We start from the raw sequence: 20,543 nt of genomic DNA, 5'->3' as shown, positions 1-20,543 counted from the left end.
CCATAACTACTATATTTAAGTGATTAACTCTTTTGGTACATAAGCTTCAAAAATAAATTCCATACAGATTTTATAAACAATTCACTAAAGAATTTCATTTGTCTCATATACTTGTATATAGACTTTGGTTCATTCAAATGAGTATTCAAATAATGTTAAATAAAAATATACTTAACTGAATAATAATTGCCCTGCTATTTCTTTCTGACTCTTCAAAAAAAAAAGCATCAATATTAATAATATATTACTATTCTTCTATTGATCTTTAAATTGAAAATCTTGATTATGACGAATACATGCTAAGATTTAGGCCTCCTGACATACAGATTATTAGGCTATAGGTAATTCGACTAGCAATGTAAAGAATATGACTGCACTTTTAAGGACCAAAATAAGAAATGCCTCAGAGATATAAGAGCTCAAGAATAACTACAAGGAAAAAGGACTTGCTGAAGATTGGTGCAATAAATCTAAATAAAATTGTGACCTCCACTAAATTTCACGCCCAAATAAGAATCTTAATATGAATGAACTTCTAAATCGCCTGAGAGTTGCTCATTATTTGAATGATAGAAAACTTCTAAGAAAGTGAGATCAGTTTGTGCCATTACTGCAAAATATTCACAAAGTACCTTTATTATTAAATTTACAGATTAGACAAATGCAATCTACGCTCTATGAGCCCCCATGGCGACAAGATTGCACTGAGGATCGAGAACAAAATCTAGAAAGGGGAACTAGTTCTTCACAAAAATAAACCCTTATCTCTCAAAGCCTTTGTATGCATTCTGAAATCAACTGGCATAGAAACAGAGGATATTCTTAAAAGTCATACATGCATTAAAAGATTGTCTTGAAACGGTATTTTGTTAACAGTTTTGCCTGCCTGAAGGCAACGATTTATACTTAGACAAACATACTAACTTATTTGTTACTCTATTCCTTAAGGTAGGTCAAAGGACTCAAAGGAATTTGGTCGTGGATTACAGGATAGGCACAAAACGGATCTGTTGGTGAGGCTGAGAGACTTTCAGGCAAGTGCAATTGGCAAGTGCAAAGTCGAGTTCCTCAACCTTTGCCAACCGCGTACATGCCTGTGCCATAACGAGAACTTTGCACGTGGTTTGGACAACCATCAAAGCATAGAGGAAGGTGGATTTCTATTATAGATATAATAGTTAGAAAAGTGTTGTACAGTCGCTGCTATGATATTTTCATTACCAACACAAAGTAGGTCTATTAATATAGGGCTTTTAGAATGAGCTCGATACAAGATTTTGCAGCCTTTTAAATGAGAATTTTGGTTGCGAATTAAAATTTGTGTTCAGGCATGAGCGCGAGGGATGTTGAATTGTAGAAAATTGTTCTCAGAGATGTAAACCGTTTCCATCTTTTTACACAGACGATGATCTTGGGGAGATTACTGGTGATGCTAAATGAAACACGTTTGAAAATAGGCTTGCGCTTCAATAATGTGCGCTGTATCAAATATCCAGTAATAACGAGGGGAAAACCTTCAAAACGCAAAATAAGGGAAAGTATTGTCCCACATTGATCTACAGTGCCCAAATAGACATGCATGCAAAACGTGGACGCTCAGACAAAGCATGAACTGTTGACAAAATGCCTCAGGGAGATGTCATCTCATGGAATATTCCAATTGCAAGTTTTTGGCAGAGATTGGATTTGTTAAGAAAAGGCTTTAGATAAATTTCAAGCGATGCGATTAACTGAAGTTGGAACTTTCCTCGCAGACATGCCTGAAAAGAAGCATGCGTAGGCCTGGACAAAGCATGCGAATGTGGATCTATAGACGAAGCGATGCACTATATGACAGAAATATCCTTAGGAACCAAGGTCATGCGGCCTACAATGATTGCAAATTTGCAGCATATGCACAAAAATGGATTTGTTATTTATACACAGCAAGGCAAAGGGATTTGTCAAATGCATTGGTTATTGATACAAAGCAGAGCAAATGCGTTGAATAAGTGCTTTACTAAAGAATATCTTAATTCCATATATAAGGCAAAGGGCACAATTCTTAACAATCACGGTAAGCATTTACGATTCTATTCTAAAATCAATGGTAAGGAATGAACTTAGCTGTGAACCATTTGAATTTTTCATGCTCCATTCGCCTTGCCCAATGCCAATTCCATCATCTCCTCACCAACTTGATGCGATGCTCATCTCACAGCTCTGCGCAACATTCCTTCTTTGCATGCATGCACACTCTCCTCCATCCCCAATCTGGTTGTAGCTTACAGCACAAGAGAAGACTCCTAAGAATGATAACAGAAAATGATTGGATGCCTGCAGTGCCAGAGACCTGCCTCCCTATTTGCTATTTCTCTACCTAACTTCCCCCTTGTTAGCCAGCTAACTTCCTGTGCAATCCCTTTACCCACGTTGCTGATTTCTGGCAAGTGGAGTGTCATTATGACACCACTCCCTCCAAGGCGAAGTGTATCTCACTCTAACTGACAGCTCTTTCTGATTTCTGAAGTCCATTTCTCCAAGTGTGCATGAGAGAGGGAGAGTCATAATTGAACTAAAGCTTCCTAAATAACTTCCACCACATGGTTAAAGATAGCTTCCCGTTTTTCTCTCCATACAAGCTTCAAGCAGTTGAGAATTTGAAGTCACCACTCTAATTTAATTGACGCACATGTTTCAATAACTATGTTTTTGAAGGCAAAGCCATCATTACATCATTAATGCAATAACCTTAATTCACCCCATCAAAAATACGAAATAAAGATTGGATTTACAATTATTAAATAATACAAAATCAATTAAATTTTTTATATTAAAATAAGCATAATTATGGGTTGTGACAGATTTAGAAGCACATGTAGTTGATAAGTAATGAATTCCCCAAGAATTTAAAAAAAAATAAAAGAACACCAATATATGATGTTAAGAGATGCCACAATAATATCACTATATAAAATAAAAATCACAATTGTACGAGTTGTTGATAATATGGGAGGCACTGCCTCTACATCTTTAGCAAGTCACAATAGGATAGCACAACTAAACATCTACTGCTGCCATTCAATGTTGTATGATTGGCTATTGAACTGTTCCAGTTACCTAAATTTCCCATTAAAATAGAAATTTATGTAGATGGTAAAGTGTAAAATTTAACATCATTACCATAATTTAGCGAAAAAATCAATAGATTCCACATAGAAGGGAAGCACTGGATTGCTTAAGATACAGACTACTTATATACAGTTCTACAACATAATGTAAATCACTAGCATCAGAAAATACAGATCTTTATAATTTTCTTGGAGAAATCAATGTGCGCCCTATTTCATCATCAGTTTCTTTCACATTTACTTCACCTCCCATCAATTCTTGAAAGCCTTCAACCTTCACAGGTTGTGACCTCATTTGAACAATGTCCCGTGAAAATACCCTGCATACAATCAGAACAATGGTGCATTCAGCTTGGTCTGCATGTCTTCTTCTGCTAACAGACTTTGAAAGCAAGGAAATCATATAGAGCCACATCAATGATAATTTTAAATCTAGTATCCTTACTGTTGCGGAATTTGAGCAAGTTGCAGTGAAGAATGCTGCTTAAATTGTGGCAGAGATTGGGAATGGTGAGACACTTGAACTGATTGTTGTTGCTGTTGCTGTTGCTGTTGCCATTGTGCATGATGCTGTGAAACTAGTGGAGCTCCCACTTTGCAATCTGCTCCAGAATCATTGGAAGTTTCCAATTTGACATCACCTATAGTCCTGTCTTTCTCCAACTTTCTTGCAAAGCTGTGAGACGTTAAAACTTGTTTGCGTCTCAACTGCTGGGTTGTCTGTGTCATATTTTGCTGAGATAGTTGTCTCTGCAACTGTTGTATATTTCAGAGGTCTCACTTGAGTTAAGATATGTATTGAGATTCACAACAGCATAAGCAGGTAATAAACACCACTATCTAAAAGATTGCTTGCTGAGCTTGCATTATCATAGAAATATTCCAAGAGAAGCAAGAAAACCATGTCCTCTGATCCCATCACAAGCTCTCAGAAATGCCTCAAGGCTTCAATCCTGACATTGTACGCAAGTTGTCCTTGAAGAAAAGCATGCTAGATACCTCAATATGTCGAAACAAAAGAAAAATGGAAACAACCTAACCAGTAATGTCATTCTAGTGATTAAAGATAATGGATTACATAATCAGGAATCTAGCAGAAAGAGCAAAATGTGCATGGAATATGGACTTCAACAAGTTAAAAGACATCACATCTTAAATGAGAACCAAAAAGCACCCCTAAAGATGGCTTGCATCCTGGCTAAATTTATTTAGTTATATCCATCATTTGACATTATTCTTGTGCAGATGAGAAACTGAAAATTGGCCATTAAATAAAGAGCTTAACTGCACGACCACGGGTAAATTAATTGATCTATTTTTACCATAATCATCATTAGGGGTTGTGGCAAGTGGAAAGCTTTCGAAAAAACCTATAAATCTGTTGCCTTGGCATGTAGGCAAGGGCATCAAAAGCTAAGGTAATTGAAAGAGTTCAAATATTCTGGATGACAAGTACCAATGCAGTAAAAAGGGGATGCAAAAAGTGTCAACTTGCTTTTGAAGAAAAGCTGTCCAGATATACCTGTATATCTTGAGATAAATAAGCCCAAAGGTAGACAAATGGTGAAAAAAAAAAGACAAACTGTATTTCTTAACAGACAATGTTACCAGAAATATGACTAGTTGGCAAATTGATCAGCATTGACAAACATTCAAGGTTCTACCATACAAAGATATATCATAAATAGAGATTTTGAAATATATAAATAAATACAATCATATATAATGGAACCAAATTCAAGTCAATAATTAGTATTAAATGGGATAATGACTACCATAGAACCCAAAAATAAAGCTAGATTCATACTTAGCTGGGATATCAAGTTGCACATGTTCAAACAAGTTGATATGCATGATCTTGATCATCTCTTTAATTATTGTTCCTCTATATTAGAATTAACCACTTTTCAATCTACCAAATTAAAGCTGCAAAATCAACAACAAATATATGCAGAAGAAAAATCCAGACAAGAACCAAAAAATTGAATTTCTTTTATTGAAGAATCCTCCTCTCAATTACCCAAATGACCTTTGCCAGAAATGAGTTAACAAGTTCAAGTCTAAGGTAAATTTATGCCAGAAGTCCTATTATTCTCATTTGTCTCACTTGATGCCCCCTCATTTCTATCTTTTGTATGAAAATGAGGAAAGAAGTTATATCGTATTAACCAAGGTTACATAGCATTGAGGGCGTAGGTGTTGACAGGTTATGATACAGAATACCAAACAGCTCTAAAACTCAGGTATACCAATGCTGGAGTGCAGCTATAACAAATACCCACAGGGAATCAAAAAAATTATGCTATTAGAAAATGGCTGTAGCAATCAATTATAATTCAAAAATTATTTGTTTCGTTCGTTCCTTTATAAAATAAAAGGAAAAGATGGTCTTAATGGGGTATTTAGTTTTCTTATGAAAAGGCAATCTAATTATGCGCTTCCTTCCTCCTATCACAAGAAAGTTAAAACGAACTAAAATAGACATGAACCCCTATTTCCAAACTCCCTAATCCTTGCCCCATGGCTGGATTCATAAATCACTTTTGTTCACAACAGGACACCTTTAACTCTATGACTTTTCAAATGCCCATATAAGACACACATAGACCCTTTTGGCTATTTATGTGACAAAAAATGAGTATAACGCTAAGTCACCCCCTCCACATCAACATCCCAAAATACATCCAATAAAGGACAAAAAGTTCATACAACAATTCTCAATATTTTTTATAAAATCCCACTAGTTCTGTCCAAGCATCTCCACAGTCAATCCAACATGGAATCTAGACTAGATTCAAAACAGACCTATATCGGGGTCTCCAGGCCAAGAAACTAATAACATAGGCTTTTTGGATGGGGATGGTAAGGGGTGGCAGAATGCATTTTGGGTACAGCAGTCCAGGACACCATTTTTGGGGGACAGAAAGAAACGGCGTGTACATACACTGTACACACATTCATTAATAAGTTTAGTTTTACATGACATCAAGATTCAAGTTTAGACATTCACATGATGTATCAAATTCAAGATCCAACATTCACTGATCCAAGCATGGCAACAATAAAATGTTAAATTTCACTGTTTTCAGAACAACAAAAGGCCCAGAGGCTACAAAATGACAAGATGTCCAACAATAGGCATAGCGGTAAGATTATAGATTAAAAAATATTCAACTGTCAACAACTGACCTCCTCAAGCTATGCATCATATTATTTCCTTTCCCTTTCTGCAGCTGCAAGTGTAAAATGCAAATTGAATTGTGGTAATTGTGAGTTGCAAAAGGATGGATGGGTCAGATATAGGGAGGATTTGAGTTTAATGAGCAGTACAGGTGACCTTATGGGTCCCTGCAAGGGCTCCCGCACCCTTTTCTCTTTCTTTATTAAAAAAAATTTTACTGTTTTTTTAAATGCAGAAATAGGAGGATGCCCAGATGTCCGTGGGACAGTCAAGGGGTGTCCACAATCATCCCAGGGATGGCCAGATGTGCCTGAGACATAGGACCTCGTCAAGATGCGTTTTGAGGATGCCTCCCCAAAATCCATGGGCTTTGGGAGTGGCCAAGGAATGCTCAGTGTAGTCCTCATGTCCCAAGGACACACCGTAGGGGACAACGATATGAGGTTTGGGGCATTACGGAGGGAGAAGGGACATGTACCTGTCTAACCATGGTCCTTATAAGCGCAAATGAACATGGCATCCTCATTTACATAGTCCAGCATGACTATAAATCTGCAAACAAGTGTCGACCCTGTCTTAAACACCCCCAAAAGGACTAACAATGCAGACCAAACAGCATACAAAGGGAAATGTTCATGACATTAATACATTCCTAACAAAGTATTTGGGTTAAAGATAGTGTCTTTGCAAATTTCCTGAACAGCCTCAATTTAGGATTTTACTTAATTTAAATTTTTTGGTGCTAGACACATAAATTACAATAACAAGGAGCTTAAGGGAAAGCAAAAGACTATGGCTATAAAATTTGCAATGTCATTGCAAGTGCAAGTGTCCATATGTGAAAGATCCCCAGCCAATTTTGATACAATTTTTCTGAATTTTAATGCTGTTGGTTTGAGGTTTTAGGATAGTTTTCAAGTGGTGTTGATGCGTTTTAGGATGCCAATGATTGAACAGCTCTTGGACTTGAATTATACACCAGATATATAATACTTTTCAACTTCAAATACTAAAATATAATTGACTGATAATAAAACTCAGAATTCTGAATTTTGGAGCAGCAAAATGATAATTTCAGAATTGAGGAATCTATTTCACCAGGACAAAGAATTGCATACCAGGAGTCCTACACCATGCCTAGAATGCGTTTTATTAAAGAAACTGAAGCAGAATACAATCTAAGGACACCCAAATGCTGGAAGTGGCTCCAATGAGCTTTATTTGTCCTAACAATAATTACCAAAAACAATTCTTGGAGAATTACTAAATTCCACGCCTGGCACCCAGGCAAGATTATTCCATCTACTATCAAATTCAATGAATGAATGATAAATGTGATCCTATCACCTGCTGAATTTATTGAAATACTGATGTGTAGTGTTTCTGATTAGAATCCATGAAATCTAAACCCTCAACAGGCTGAATCGAACAAGTGTAGCAAACTGGTGAAGCTGCAAATGGTATGGCTGCCTGTGGAAGTTGTACGGCTGCTGCAAATGAAGGTATGGCTGCCTTCTAAAGTCCCCAAACCCTCTCCAATCTGCAAATAATTCTTTGAAACTACTGAATAAGACTGGATTGAAACACAATTAGGAATTCTAAATGAATCCCTCCATTCTGTGAATTGGGGTATCGTCCAAATCCACCTATCTTCAAGGAGTTTTCATTCCTCAAAGCTACTATGCTGCTGAAATGTGTTGCAGAGCACAATTCCCAAAAAGCTGATTGTAAAAATGATTGAAAGATGAAAGAATGAAGCCTCCTCGTGTCTTTTAACAACTCCAAACCCTAATTCAATTTTAGGGTTGCAAGACTTTATTTAAATAAACTTTATTAAACTTTATTTCATCCTCTTATTAACTCTATTTCATCCCCTTATGTCTCCCTCAAGATGAGCCCCTTAAACTCCCTTTATTAAAAGAATTAAGTTGTTTTTAAAAACAACTTAACTCATGTCTCCTAGGCATCATGGCACAAGGGGGGCCCCTTTATTATAATTTATTATAATATAAAGTAACTTAATTAAATCACTTTAATTTTATTTAAATCAAACTTTAGACAATAATTTATTTAATCCAGATTTATTCATAAATCTATCACCTGGACTCCAAACTGAAAACTGAATGCTGTCTCATGTCCAAGGATGATGACTGGATGTGGCAGTGCAATTGGCAGTCTCCTAAAAAGTAGGGATGCTCCTAAAAATTAGGAGATTGTCTCAAGTCGATGATAAACACTCCTAAGCCACTCTGCTATGCTCCTCAGCCCTCCGGTGGTCAAACAGTCAACTAGAAGTCTCCTAAAAAATAAGGAAATTGTCCCATAACACCCAAAACATCTCCAATACTCCTCAAAAGGTCACCAAACCCCCAAATGGCCTCCCTATCTACCACGTTAGCCCACGGGAACCTTGATTATAGGCTAACCCATGCTGACAACTAGACTGTCTAAGGAAGGGACATTACAATATGTAAGCACTACTCCCTTGAAGTCATACCAAAGATGAAGGATAGGAAGAACAAAACGACAATGAATGGTCTGAATCCTACAACTGCTACAAACAAAGTACTCAAAGTTGACAAATAACTCCAAAATAGGCTGTCGATTTGGAAGAGGAAAGCTAAAGCAAAGAAAACTTAAGAGCCAAACAATATGACAGCGACAACTGTTCAAATCTCTTAAGGGCAACTGCAGACCATTCTTTTGAAAAGGAATGATAATTCACTAAATAAATTTACTATCTCCATTCCTAATTTGGCTATTTCTTCTTTTTCCAACCAGCCTATCAAGGTTCTTTGTGAAAATTATTAAGTATTTAAACATTTTGCTTATAGACAATTATGAGTATCACTATTTTTATATTTTGAAATTATATATATATATATATATCTATATGCAACCACATGTACATACCCAAAGAAAATAAATATTTTTCTGCTGTACCCGAACACCAAACCCATATCCATCCCCACTAGAACCAACAACTTAGGTTTTGGTGCCTTCATTCTAAATGTCTAGTGCTAGAATTTAGTTATTTACTATTTTATTTTTTATTTTGAGTTAGTTTGTAGCACCAACTAGTCTTTTATTTGATTTCTCTAATTTTTCACTTTTCTAAATTTTATTTCCATTTTCCAAAAACAAAATGGCATCCACAAGTATGAGAGTTGGTGACAAGCCTAGAGGACCTACATGCAAACATGAGACGTGGATAGAGCTAGGAATGTTAATTTGCAACCAGTGTGAGATGGATATTAGAGGATGCAAGAATTGCCTCAAATATCACCTTACACAAATTGCTTGGTAAGACATTGTGCCCTATACACAGTTGCTTCAAGAGGTTGAGTGAGAGGCAAAAACTTTCCTTGCATATTATGCTCAAAAGAAAGAAGAGAGAAAAAAGGATAACAAAACATTGGGAGGTATGAGTTATCTAAGTTCAGAGGAAGATTAGGCCATGAATACAGGCCAGACCAGTTATGTTAGGGATCCCAAGAGTCTCTAGAAACCAACTGGAAGAGGAATTTGAAGCATTCATGGGCTTCTATTATTTCTATCGCACTTCTCAACAATGACAAATTGCCCCAACGAATATAGAGTTGTTGCTTGACAAAGCCATCTCTTTTCAATAGTCATGTAATCATCACTTCTTGGACTAAACTACCCCAACAATTACAAACTGCTACCTATCTAAAATTGATGTTTTGCACAAAAGCCAAAAATACTTCATTTCTCTCAAAATTTTCAACTTCTAATGCTTGAAACCTACTTCATGTGTCTTCAAAGTTTTCCACTTTTTCAATTAAGTTGATTGATCCTTTTACTAATCATCTACAGATCAAATTGGTATCTAGGGAGGTAAACGCTTTGAAGGTTGAAAGTTAAAAGTGTGCTCAAGGTAATTAGAGGAGGCCATGACCTTCCCAAAGGGTATCTACTTTGAATCTCACTCAAAACTTGGCTTGAATGGAAGATTCACATAGGCTTTCCCGTGGATAAAAAGTGGAAGTGAAGGATAAGAGAGGCAATATGACACAGAAGTGAATTAACTCTTATGCTACAATCTCTATGATTTTACATCGTCCACTGCTAAGCTACCAGCCACATCACTTTCAACCATCCGGAATTGATTTTAATCTACCAATTGAATCTCAAAATCACCATTCCCAATTTCATACTCATCTCTTGTAGATGTTTGTATTGTGTTGGTAAACAGATTTGTCATTGTGAATTCTCCTTCAAAATTGACCCTGTTCGCCCGAAGAGCAGTGACAACCGTTCCAACAGTTGGAGAGATTGCAATCAAACTGCAATCTTCCTCTGCGTTTTAGAGGGGCAGCTCCCTCGTATGATGGGGGTTTTTAGGATTTTTATGTACTTTTTACCTGAAAGTGCAAAAAGGAGACAAAACTAAACTAAAGAAAGGTGAATAACAAAAACTCTAATGACAGACATACGAATACCATTTGAGATTCACAATGAATAACAATTACAAAAGGGTTTTAAGCATGAGATATGTTTTAGATATGTGATGTTGATGAAAGAAAGACAACAAACCTCAACATACGAAGAAATAAGTTGTACTAACACACACATTTCAAGATACCAGGAAATGATGTGTTTCATCAAAATGCATATATTTTGGAATTGAAAACCAATGGATTGCACCAATACACAAAATGGATTACTAATTTAACATACAAGAAATTAGTAATAATAAATTATGAATACATTCAAGACATACAAACTCCATGCATTCTTCATTGTTCTCTTGAAAATATACAAGTTCAAAAGCATTGTGTGCAAAAATGTAAAAACCAAAAGTTCTCCAGCATCTTCCCTTCTGTAAGAGTCTCCCCCCCTTCAAAATTGAATTACCAAGAAGTATATATAAGTGAGGCTAGTAACCCCTTAAGGTAACTACCTTAACCACTTTTATAACTACTTAGAATAACTAACTCTTTAAGTGCACCAACTTGAAACAACTAACTTTCTTTTTAGAAAAACAGTTACTTAGAGTAACAACCCAACTTTGGCACTTAAAATAGCTACCTCACAACTAATTAGGAGAATCTCTTAAAATAACTACCTAAGCCAATCCACTTAGGATAACTACCTAAGTGACTACTTCTAGTAACTACATTTTGGAAACAAGTTAGGATAACTAACTTTTACAAAGGTAAGGTTCAAATTCTAAGTTGTGTTACACTGGATGCATAGGCACTTTTACAACAAAACAACTTGAAACTTAAATCTTTCAAGCTAGGACCAATGTGAGGTATTTATCCATTTTCATCTTCATTGATTTATGTGACCATCTCATCATCTAGTCATCGTTATTGGCATAAAGAAGTAGTTTTCGCCAACAAATTTTCTTCAAGTACATATGTGCTTCAACTATTCCATTAAGCATCTTTCACTTCCATGAATACACCTTCTTCAAGAAACCAAGGAGTCTTGCATCAATGTGACTAACTTTATTTCAAAATATTGCATATTTTGTTCACATTTCCCCATAACAGTCTTGACATGACATTAAGTGAGGAGTTGAATGTCTTCTATAAATGATAAATTTATATGTACATCTATACATTGTTTGTCCTGGCGATATCTTTTTGATCACAACATTCTTGTAGCAAGACTCTCAAGCGATATGCTCCTTAAGTGTACCATAAAGCACATTGAAATGTCATTCATTTGAGCTAATAATGTATTGAATATTGAATCATAAGATCACCAATCTCATCAATAGGATTAACAATACCGCAAGGACAAACAATCATGATTGTATTCTTGTTCACATAGCACCTTGAGTAGCATGTCCATAATTACTATTGAGAGCATTTTTGAGCCATTTTGTGCCTTTAAAAAAAAAATGTTCATTGGAATCATCTCCCACAATGGTACCCCTGTTGCCTTTATTTTTAAAGATGATGCTCTGTGTTTTGGTGTGATATTTCTTTGACGCATTCTGTCAATACTTCTTGCACTTCTCTTCATCTCCACATTGGCAAGGTTCTAGAAATTGACTTTGGGCCTTTATGACATATCTTCTCAAAAGCTTTCAAATTCATTCTAACATGTCTTTTGTGTGAAACCTGCTATCATTTCATTTTGCTCCATGAAATGACACCTTCTTGAGGCATTCTGTCAAAGTATGTGTTGGTTTGTAATCCAACATTTTGCATGCAACATCTCTACAAACCGCTTCAATCTGTTACACACATCCAACAATCACTACGACATGAAACCCGCATATGAAGGGCGGTTGCAACACGGATTTGGCTTTGTGTCTATCCTGCTATCATCAATTTCATTTCTCGAGATGACATCTTTTGGAGGCATTTGTCAAACATTTCACCGTGCCTTGATTTCACTTTCACATATTGCAAACATGTCTAACACGACAGTCGTAACTTTGCACTTGTAACTTGCATTTGCTAAAAAAAGAAAAAGATTATAATGCTTTTCAATGATTTCATTTGGTACATTCTCTGCAAACATTTTAGCACTGTATTCCATTCGATGACATCTCTTTGATGCATTTTATCAAACATTTCTCCTGCCTCGACTTAGATTCCATGTTTGACATGTATGTCTACCAGTGCGCTTGTAATTATCTCCTTTGGATGAGATAATGTCTCTTTAGGTAATTTCGATAAATAATTCGACCTCCTTGACTTGTTTTCACATTTTGTATTCATGTCTACTCAGAGCATTTCTAACTTTAATGTTTAACAAAATTTTGCCAACGAAGATGCTCTAGCACAAAACCATACATGTTGTGAAGACATGAAGAACTCTGGGAAATAGTTGGGGAATGCAGCTTTACTTTTGCAAATTGCATTTATTCGAATGTTTCCATGGCCTTTTCAACAAATACATTCTTTTGCAATCACTGTAATTCATCCATTGCATTCACAAAATTCATTCTATACATATCGTGTAGAGGCATACTGAGTTGATTTGTAGTTATCACAAGGTAGTTATGATAACTAACTACTTCATCGGTTTCTTTGGAAGCTGAAACAACTGTTAATGAAATGAGCTTTCGGCTACTTTACAAACTTGGGAAAGTTCCTGATTGATGAGTGAAATATGCCGCATGCAAGTATGTCGGCCTCTTTCTAAACTTGTCGATGATAACTTTCTCACTCGAAAGTGTTTGAACAAACCAACAAATTTCCTCATTCCATGGCCTTTATGAATTCAGCAACTTGATTAAGTTTTGAAAGAATCCGACTTGGCCGACATAACTTAAACCAACTTACCAACTTTGCCAAACCACGAATAGTCATGTCTTCATCGGTCTTCAGAAGTTGTTTTGAAGTTTTATCGGTAACTTTTGTGTCTTGAGCAAAACACCAGTTTGTATCAACTTATTATTCTCCTTCTTGACATTTTGAACAACTTAATAAGTTTATCCAGATAGCCGATGGATACAAATAGAATCAACTTGCTAACTCACCGCAAATACCTATGGGCCCCTTCATCCTTCACTCTAACTTGTCAATGTATCCTTCTATTGCCGAAATCTTCCACATAGGTAGTTTCATGTATGCTTGTTAGATGATTGAATTGGCTTCTTTTATTCTTGATTCAACTCAGCAATAGGCTGATTGAAGTTGACCACCTCTCACTACTTGTCCATGTATATGATTCCACATTTTGCATGCATGTTAAATAGAGCTTTTCCAACTACAATATCTGACAAGAAATCTCCCACTATCATGATTTGATGAACATCTTTTTGTTGTCCCAGAGTTCCCATTTTGGCACAAGCGGGAAGGAAGCTAGTGAAAGTTGTGGAATTTGGCTTTAGACCTGCCACTTCTATTCGCCTCAAGTTTCTAAGCCTTTTCACTGAATTCATTTTTCCTGCGATCATGACATCTCCTTTGTAGAATAGGTAGTTATAATAACTACTTTAGCCATTTTGACAACTTAGCACAATGACCAATGAGGATACATTTTTACAAGCTTCAGAATGTTGGCTAACTTGTCTTTGTTATTGATGACGAAGACTTCAAGCAAAAACAAGATCAATAACTTAATGACTTGTTCCAACTTGCCAATTTCTCCCTTGTCATGAATGTTGTGTTCGTTTGATTTACAAAGGCGATTTAGAACAGGAGACTTAGCATTTGAGGATTATAGGAGACCTTTCAAATCGACAACTATTGCACGCAAGTTTTCAATGGCCAAAAAGTTTAAAATTTTCCAAGTTTAAAAATAGGCTAACGTATTGACAAACCTTTTTCCTTTTAAGAACAATCACAATCATCCACCAAAATTTGTCTCCTTTCATCCAGTTTGAATGCATGCAATTATTATTTAATGAGACTCAAGCCCTCTTTGTCAGCTAATTTTCTTTTAGTTGCAAGACATGAAATGAGGAATGTTTGCCTTCATCTTAAGATAAACTTTGTTACCGAAATTACAATTACTTTGTGTGTTTGGTTGCCCCAAGATCTAGTAATGGGATTTATCGTATTTTGTGCTCTTGTGGTGACCCATACATTTGTCTAACAAGGGCCATTCAAAAAATAACCAATCAAGAAGTCAAAAACTTGACGTGGGAAAAACATTCATTTCTAGCAACTCAAAAATTTGCACAAGGCAAAACTCGTAGCTGACAAGAATCACTTTATGAAGAGGAAGCTACGAGAAGCTACTGAGAATTGGTAGGCATCCTCCTGATAATCTAAATAAGAATGATGGCTTATACAAGTGAATCATGATGACCGTTATCCATGAACTTAACATATGACCCAACCCCTGCAATAAATTATTTATGTATAATTTAAAATTATTAAATATTAAATTCATTGACATCAATGTCTTAAAGATGGCCTGGTGACACATTAAAAATATTTACCACTTGCTTGCAACTGGTCACAGTTTCCCCACCTCATGTTGTACACTAAGTTATCTATGTAAGAAGCAAGCTCCAGTTTGTAAAAACTATCCCTCATCTTGATAACGGATCATTTAAATATTTTCCTACATAATTTCTATCCAAAAATCTTTCAAACGTATCTGACACATTTATCAGTCTTTGAGCAAACTATCATCAAAATTCTGCAACATTAGAAGGCAAAAGTTTTTCTTTGGAAGAAACTTGAGCAGAGAATACACTAAAAATACTGAAACAGCCAAAATCGTATTGAAATTAGGCAACTCTTAACTACTCTGACCTGTTGAACGTGTGGTGCAATTATAGGCCGTTGTGTCTGTGTGACTCGTCCAAATTGCTGCTGTGTTTGTTGAGAAGAAAGTCTTTTCTCAGATTTTATATAATCCATCAATGTTCCAAGATTACTGAACAATAAGACATTAATGTTAATATTCATAACAAATCTGATGCATGTGATGTTCTTTACTAGGAAGTCATAATGACACATTAATCATAAGATTTTGCACATCTCTAGAAGAAACAAAATATGAAACAACAGACAAAATGAAATATGTCCGAGGGGTTTTGGCATAATGATAAGTGATGCACTCATAAAAAGAGTGACTTAAGTTCAAATTTTCATATTGAATACCTGTAACTAAACAGACATGAGCATGTAACAGAACATGTTCAGGGCCAGGGTCTATTCATCCCTAGAACCAGCCTAAGCCTGGCAATGTTGTCAGCTATCATAACAAAAACAAAGAGAAAAAAAACAATATCCCAGTCTCAATGTAAAGAATACTTGTAAATAAGGCAGACAATAAAAGGAAAAAAAGAAAAAATTCAAAACACTTGTAGATTCAGAGAAATGGTAAACATCAACTGTATTGTCTTTGTACATGAAAAACCACACCAATGACTTCTTCAATGGAAAATATTTGCTCATCTTAAGGAAAAGTCTTATTATCTATATGAAATTATAAATGATAAGGCCCCCAATACAAAAATAATTTGGATTAGCAACAAAAATTCCAGGTAGCATAGATTCATCAATGGACATTAATATATAATTTTTTAAGTCTCCAAGAATAGGAATAACAATTTAACACAGTTTTGAGGATTAGGAAATGTGAGGTGTTTCAACAAGGAACCCCTAAATTTTAGGTGACATGAAAGGGACATGAGCCACAAAATATATTAAGACAGAAAGTTCTATTAGTAAAATAAACTTTTCTAATTAATGATATATCAAGGATTCACTATAAGTATAAAATGGGAAATAAATTACATACTTGTGAACGCTCAGGGGGTGGAAGAAGCAAGAAAGTTCATCTTAATTCTATTTTTCATATGTATCAAGGGACATCTAGGAATTCCCCATTGGTTTCAAGGATGTAAAACAAGAGACATTTGTAGAAAGTTATCATCAAATCCTCAAGGCTTTCCTGAATCCTGATGTTTTCCCCAAAACAACCTCAACATTTTGGGTATATCATCTGCTATTTCTTATGCATCTCTTGTGCCCTAAACATAGAGTAGTAGAGCAACACATCCCCCAACCCCAAGGGTGTTTACCCAAAGCATGTTAAGAAATACTAGAGGCATGTTAAGAACATAACAAAGCAATCCAGACTTGAATTTTCTGCAACAAGTATCATTTGCAATGGTATTGTGACGTAAACATTAGTTTAGGACTGGATGTGATGGGAATCTACAATGACCATACCTACAAGCAAAGCTGCTCATTACCCTGCTTAGGACAACATTATCCAGCTAAAAGGAATATCTATATTATTAACAAGCATTAACTTCAATACCCTAAAAACCTGGATGCAATGGCAATGTGTTGGTCTCTACAAAAAAATCTGAAAGAAATACAAGAGAGTTGGTTTTATCTTATCATCTTTAAAACAGCCATGTTATTTTCCAGTGTATATGCACTGCCTTGGGAAGACAAATGCTCAACATGTTGTTGTTGAGTGTGATCTACCTGTTAGAAAATTCGCATTAACAAAATACAATCTTGAAAGAGGTTAATCTAGGAAATGCAATGGCAGAATTTTGGATGATATTTGTACAAGCTAAGCCAATAATTTCAATCCAAATTCCCCAACTATGACAACAAACCCTGCACAATGATTATGACACTTATTCAATATATACACCAACTGAGTATTTGTAGAATTCACCAAAGTAATGGAATTTATTATTGCCACATATTATTCTTAATAACAGTAAAAGCTATTCCAATAGTGCAAAAAATATGCAATTTTGATAACCTATGAAGAAATATATTATCCAGTGTTCTACGGAAACGCGTCCCCCCCCCCTCAGACCCGTGTTTCCGAGACGGGGACGATTCCGGGATAGGGAGACGGGGACGTTGCATCTCTCGTCGTCCTGCCACCGCCACCAATGCTCCGCCGAAGACGGGGAAACGTCTTTGCATCTCCAAGGATTCTTGGAGACTCCGAGACGTCTCCAAGTCTCCTTGGGAGACATCTCGGCGTCTCCAAGAATCCTTGGGAGATGCCCAAAGGTTTCTCAAGGGGCGGGGAGACGTCCAGAAGTCTCTCGTCGAACTTAAATAAGCATTTAAAATTTTATTTTTAAAAATAATGACCTATTTTGGGGGGTTGGGGTAACCCTAATTTGATGTGGGCCCCACCCCTTCACCAATACAACACAAAACTGCCAAATTTGGTGATTTCATTCACATTTCTAAGTCTGATTTTTTTTTTCCAGCAAGCTGAAGAGGAGAAAAAACTTAGAGAAATCGGATTGAAGGAGTGAAAAGAGTGAGTGCAAGTGTGAGAGGAGTGAGAAGGAGCAAGAAGAAGAGGAGAAAGAGGATTCTACAACATTTTGGAGAGATTTTTCAGGCACAAGGTAGGGTTTTTCTTGTTTTTTGTTTGTTTTATTTTCTGATTTTCAATTCTTTGTTTGTTTACACGTGTTTTGTTTTATTCATTTCAAAATCAGATTTGATTGAATCTTGAGGGCAAAATTCAACATCAAAAGATTCAACATCAAATTTTAAATAATATAAGATTATAAATTATAAATTTTGTTTTCAAAATTGAAATTTCAAATTTGTATTTCAATTTGTTAAACTAGCCTAAATTTATTTTTATTTTTATTTTGTGAAATGCAATGTCACTAACACAATGAGCTCCCATGACATGAGTGAGGATGAGATGGAAATCCATTCTCATAGCGAAAATGATTCAGATTTTGAACCTAAGGCTAAGGGGGGTGACCATGGGGTTGATCCTGGAGCCCAATCTAGTTCCATGGCAAGTGCAACAGCTAGTACAGGTTGCCCTTCAGAGTTGTTTACACAGTATGCTAGGGGTGCTTATGATCCTAAATCTCCTCTAGGACAGTTTGCTTCAAGAATACAAGGCACATCACATACATGTGGGGCAACAAGGAAGTGGCACTGCAACATTTATGGGGTGGCATGGTTTCGTAGCATCACTGGTGAATGCACACTTCCTTTTTTGGAAAGGAAAAGGTGTGGATCCATGTAAGTTTTTGGCAGAACCTAAAAATATAGAGTACAGAATTGAGATGAACAAGATTTGGGGCATTCCAAATGATAGAGAAGTTTTAGTCCCTACTACTTTGTCTGCTAGGGCAGCCCTTCAGAAAAGCCAACAAATGCAACATACTTCTCCTCATACATCGCAAACAAGAGGAATAATGTCTAGACCTTCATCCACTTCCACTTCTAGTTCCATGCCCCAATCACGAGAGGCTAAGGGGACAGGAAAACGCAAGAAGCAGAGTAACCCCATAGCTGATTTGTTTAATGTGCAGCTGAAGGATGAAATAGATGAATCCATTGGCAAGTTCTTTGCCAATAGCATCCCATTTCAAGTTACACGGTCTCCTTATTATAGGGACATGATGTCTATGGTGGCGAAGGAAGGACCATCATATGTGCCACTAGGTGAGATGAAATTGAGGACCACAATCTTCGATAAGAGCTATTCCAAGATCAATATTTTGATGGAGAAGATGAAGGCATGTTGGGTGGCCTCTAGGTGCAGCATAGTTATGGATGGTGGACGGGCATTAGCCATCGTCCACTCATCAACATCATGATCCCATGTGCAAAGGGCCCATACTTCCTTAGAGCAGTTGATTGTACAGGGCACCACAAAGATGTTGATTTTCAGTTTGAGGTCCTCAGGGAGGCTATTGAGGAGGTTGGGCCACAAAATGTGGTCCAAGTAGTGACAGATGCAACCCATGTGCATAGAGCAAAAGGGAAACTTATTGAGGCAGCCTATAGAAATATTTGGTGGACCCCATGTTGTGTGCATGCCATAAACAATGCACTCAAAGACATGGGGAAGATTGACTGGATTAGAGGAGTGATTAATGATGCGAGAGATGTGCAGATGTTTATCTACAACCACCACACTTCACATGCACTCTTCAGGACCTTCGCGAAGGAGGAGTTCTTGAAACCAATTGAGACAAGATATGCATCCTATTTCATTCTCTTGGAGAGAATGATTGGGTTGCAAGAGGCATTGCAACTCATGGTTATGACTACAGAGTGGAATAAGTGGTTCGAGGCCAAGACAAAGCAGGGGAGAAAGGTGAAGGAGATAGCGAAGAGTGATGTGTTTTGGACTGATGTGAAATACATCGTCTCCATCATTCCTCTAGTATTCCAGGTCATCAGATATGGGGATGGGGATGCACCTAACCTTGTAGAGGCGAATGAGTGTGTCGACTCTATGCTTGACAAGATGAGGGTTGTTGTGCGAGTGAAGGACCCCACTCTAGCATTCTACAATGAGCACATCCAGCCAATCATTCAACGCAGATGGGACAAGCTAAACACTCCTTTGCATATGGTTGCCTATGCCTTGAATCCTAAGTGGTACAAAGCTAGACCAGGTAGAGTGAGACCGATTCAGGATGATGAGGTGAAGGCGGGGTTCTTTAGGTGCATAGAGAAGATGTATGATTCTAAAGATGTCGGCATAATTCGCACTGAGTGGACAAAATTTGCCACTCTTAGAGGCTATTCAGATGCGGCAAAGATGGATATAGAAACTATGGCACAGGAGGACCCACTTTTGAAAGTATGACAATATCCATGAAAGTTATTATGTACCTTTTTTGCTCCAACCGGATTGTGATTTTGACAATAATTTTCTTTATGACCAAATCTCTTGCAATTATAACACTGAATGCTTCTACAGTTTTCAACTTTATGACCAAATTTATTGCATTGAAAACAATAGCCATTAAAAGATGGGTACCCTTGTGCATTAGGTTGACAAACCAATGGCCTTCTTGCATTAGTATTTTGATTCCGGATTTTACTTGT

The 20,543-nt window shown here is 36.5% G+C and overlaps 1 protein-coding gene across 1 annotated transcript in view; it reads right to left on the bottom strand.

Annotated features, from left to right (window-relative positions):
• Positions 1-2,917: 2,917 nt before the first annotated feature.
• LOC131047859 (uncharacterized) overlaps positions 2,918-20,543 on the bottom strand; it is a 113,025-nt gene continuing 95,399 nt past the window's right edge. The window contains exons 4-6 of the mRNA XM_057981645.2: positions 15,489-15,612; positions 3,556-3,866; positions 2,918-3,430 (exon numbers count right to left, since the gene is read on the bottom strand). Of these exons, the coding sequence (XP_057837628.2) occupies positions 3,289-3,430; positions 3,556-3,866; positions 15,489-15,612 (577 nt within the window). The 3' untranslated portion in view covers positions 2,918-3,288. The remainder of the gene's footprint in view (positions 3,431-3,555; positions 3,867-15,488; positions 15,613-20,543) is intronic.

This window comes from Cryptomeria japonica, chromosome 3 (genome assembly GCF_030272615.1).
Source record: "Cryptomeria japonica chromosome 3, Sugi_1.0, whole genome shotgun sequence".
Taxonomy (NCBI): domain Eukaryota; kingdom Viridiplantae; phylum Streptophyta; class Pinopsida; order Cupressales; family Cupressaceae; genus Cryptomeria; species Cryptomeria japonica.
The sequence above is the reverse complement of the archived record's forward strand: the minus strand, read 5'-3'. Positions and strand labels throughout refer to the sequence as shown.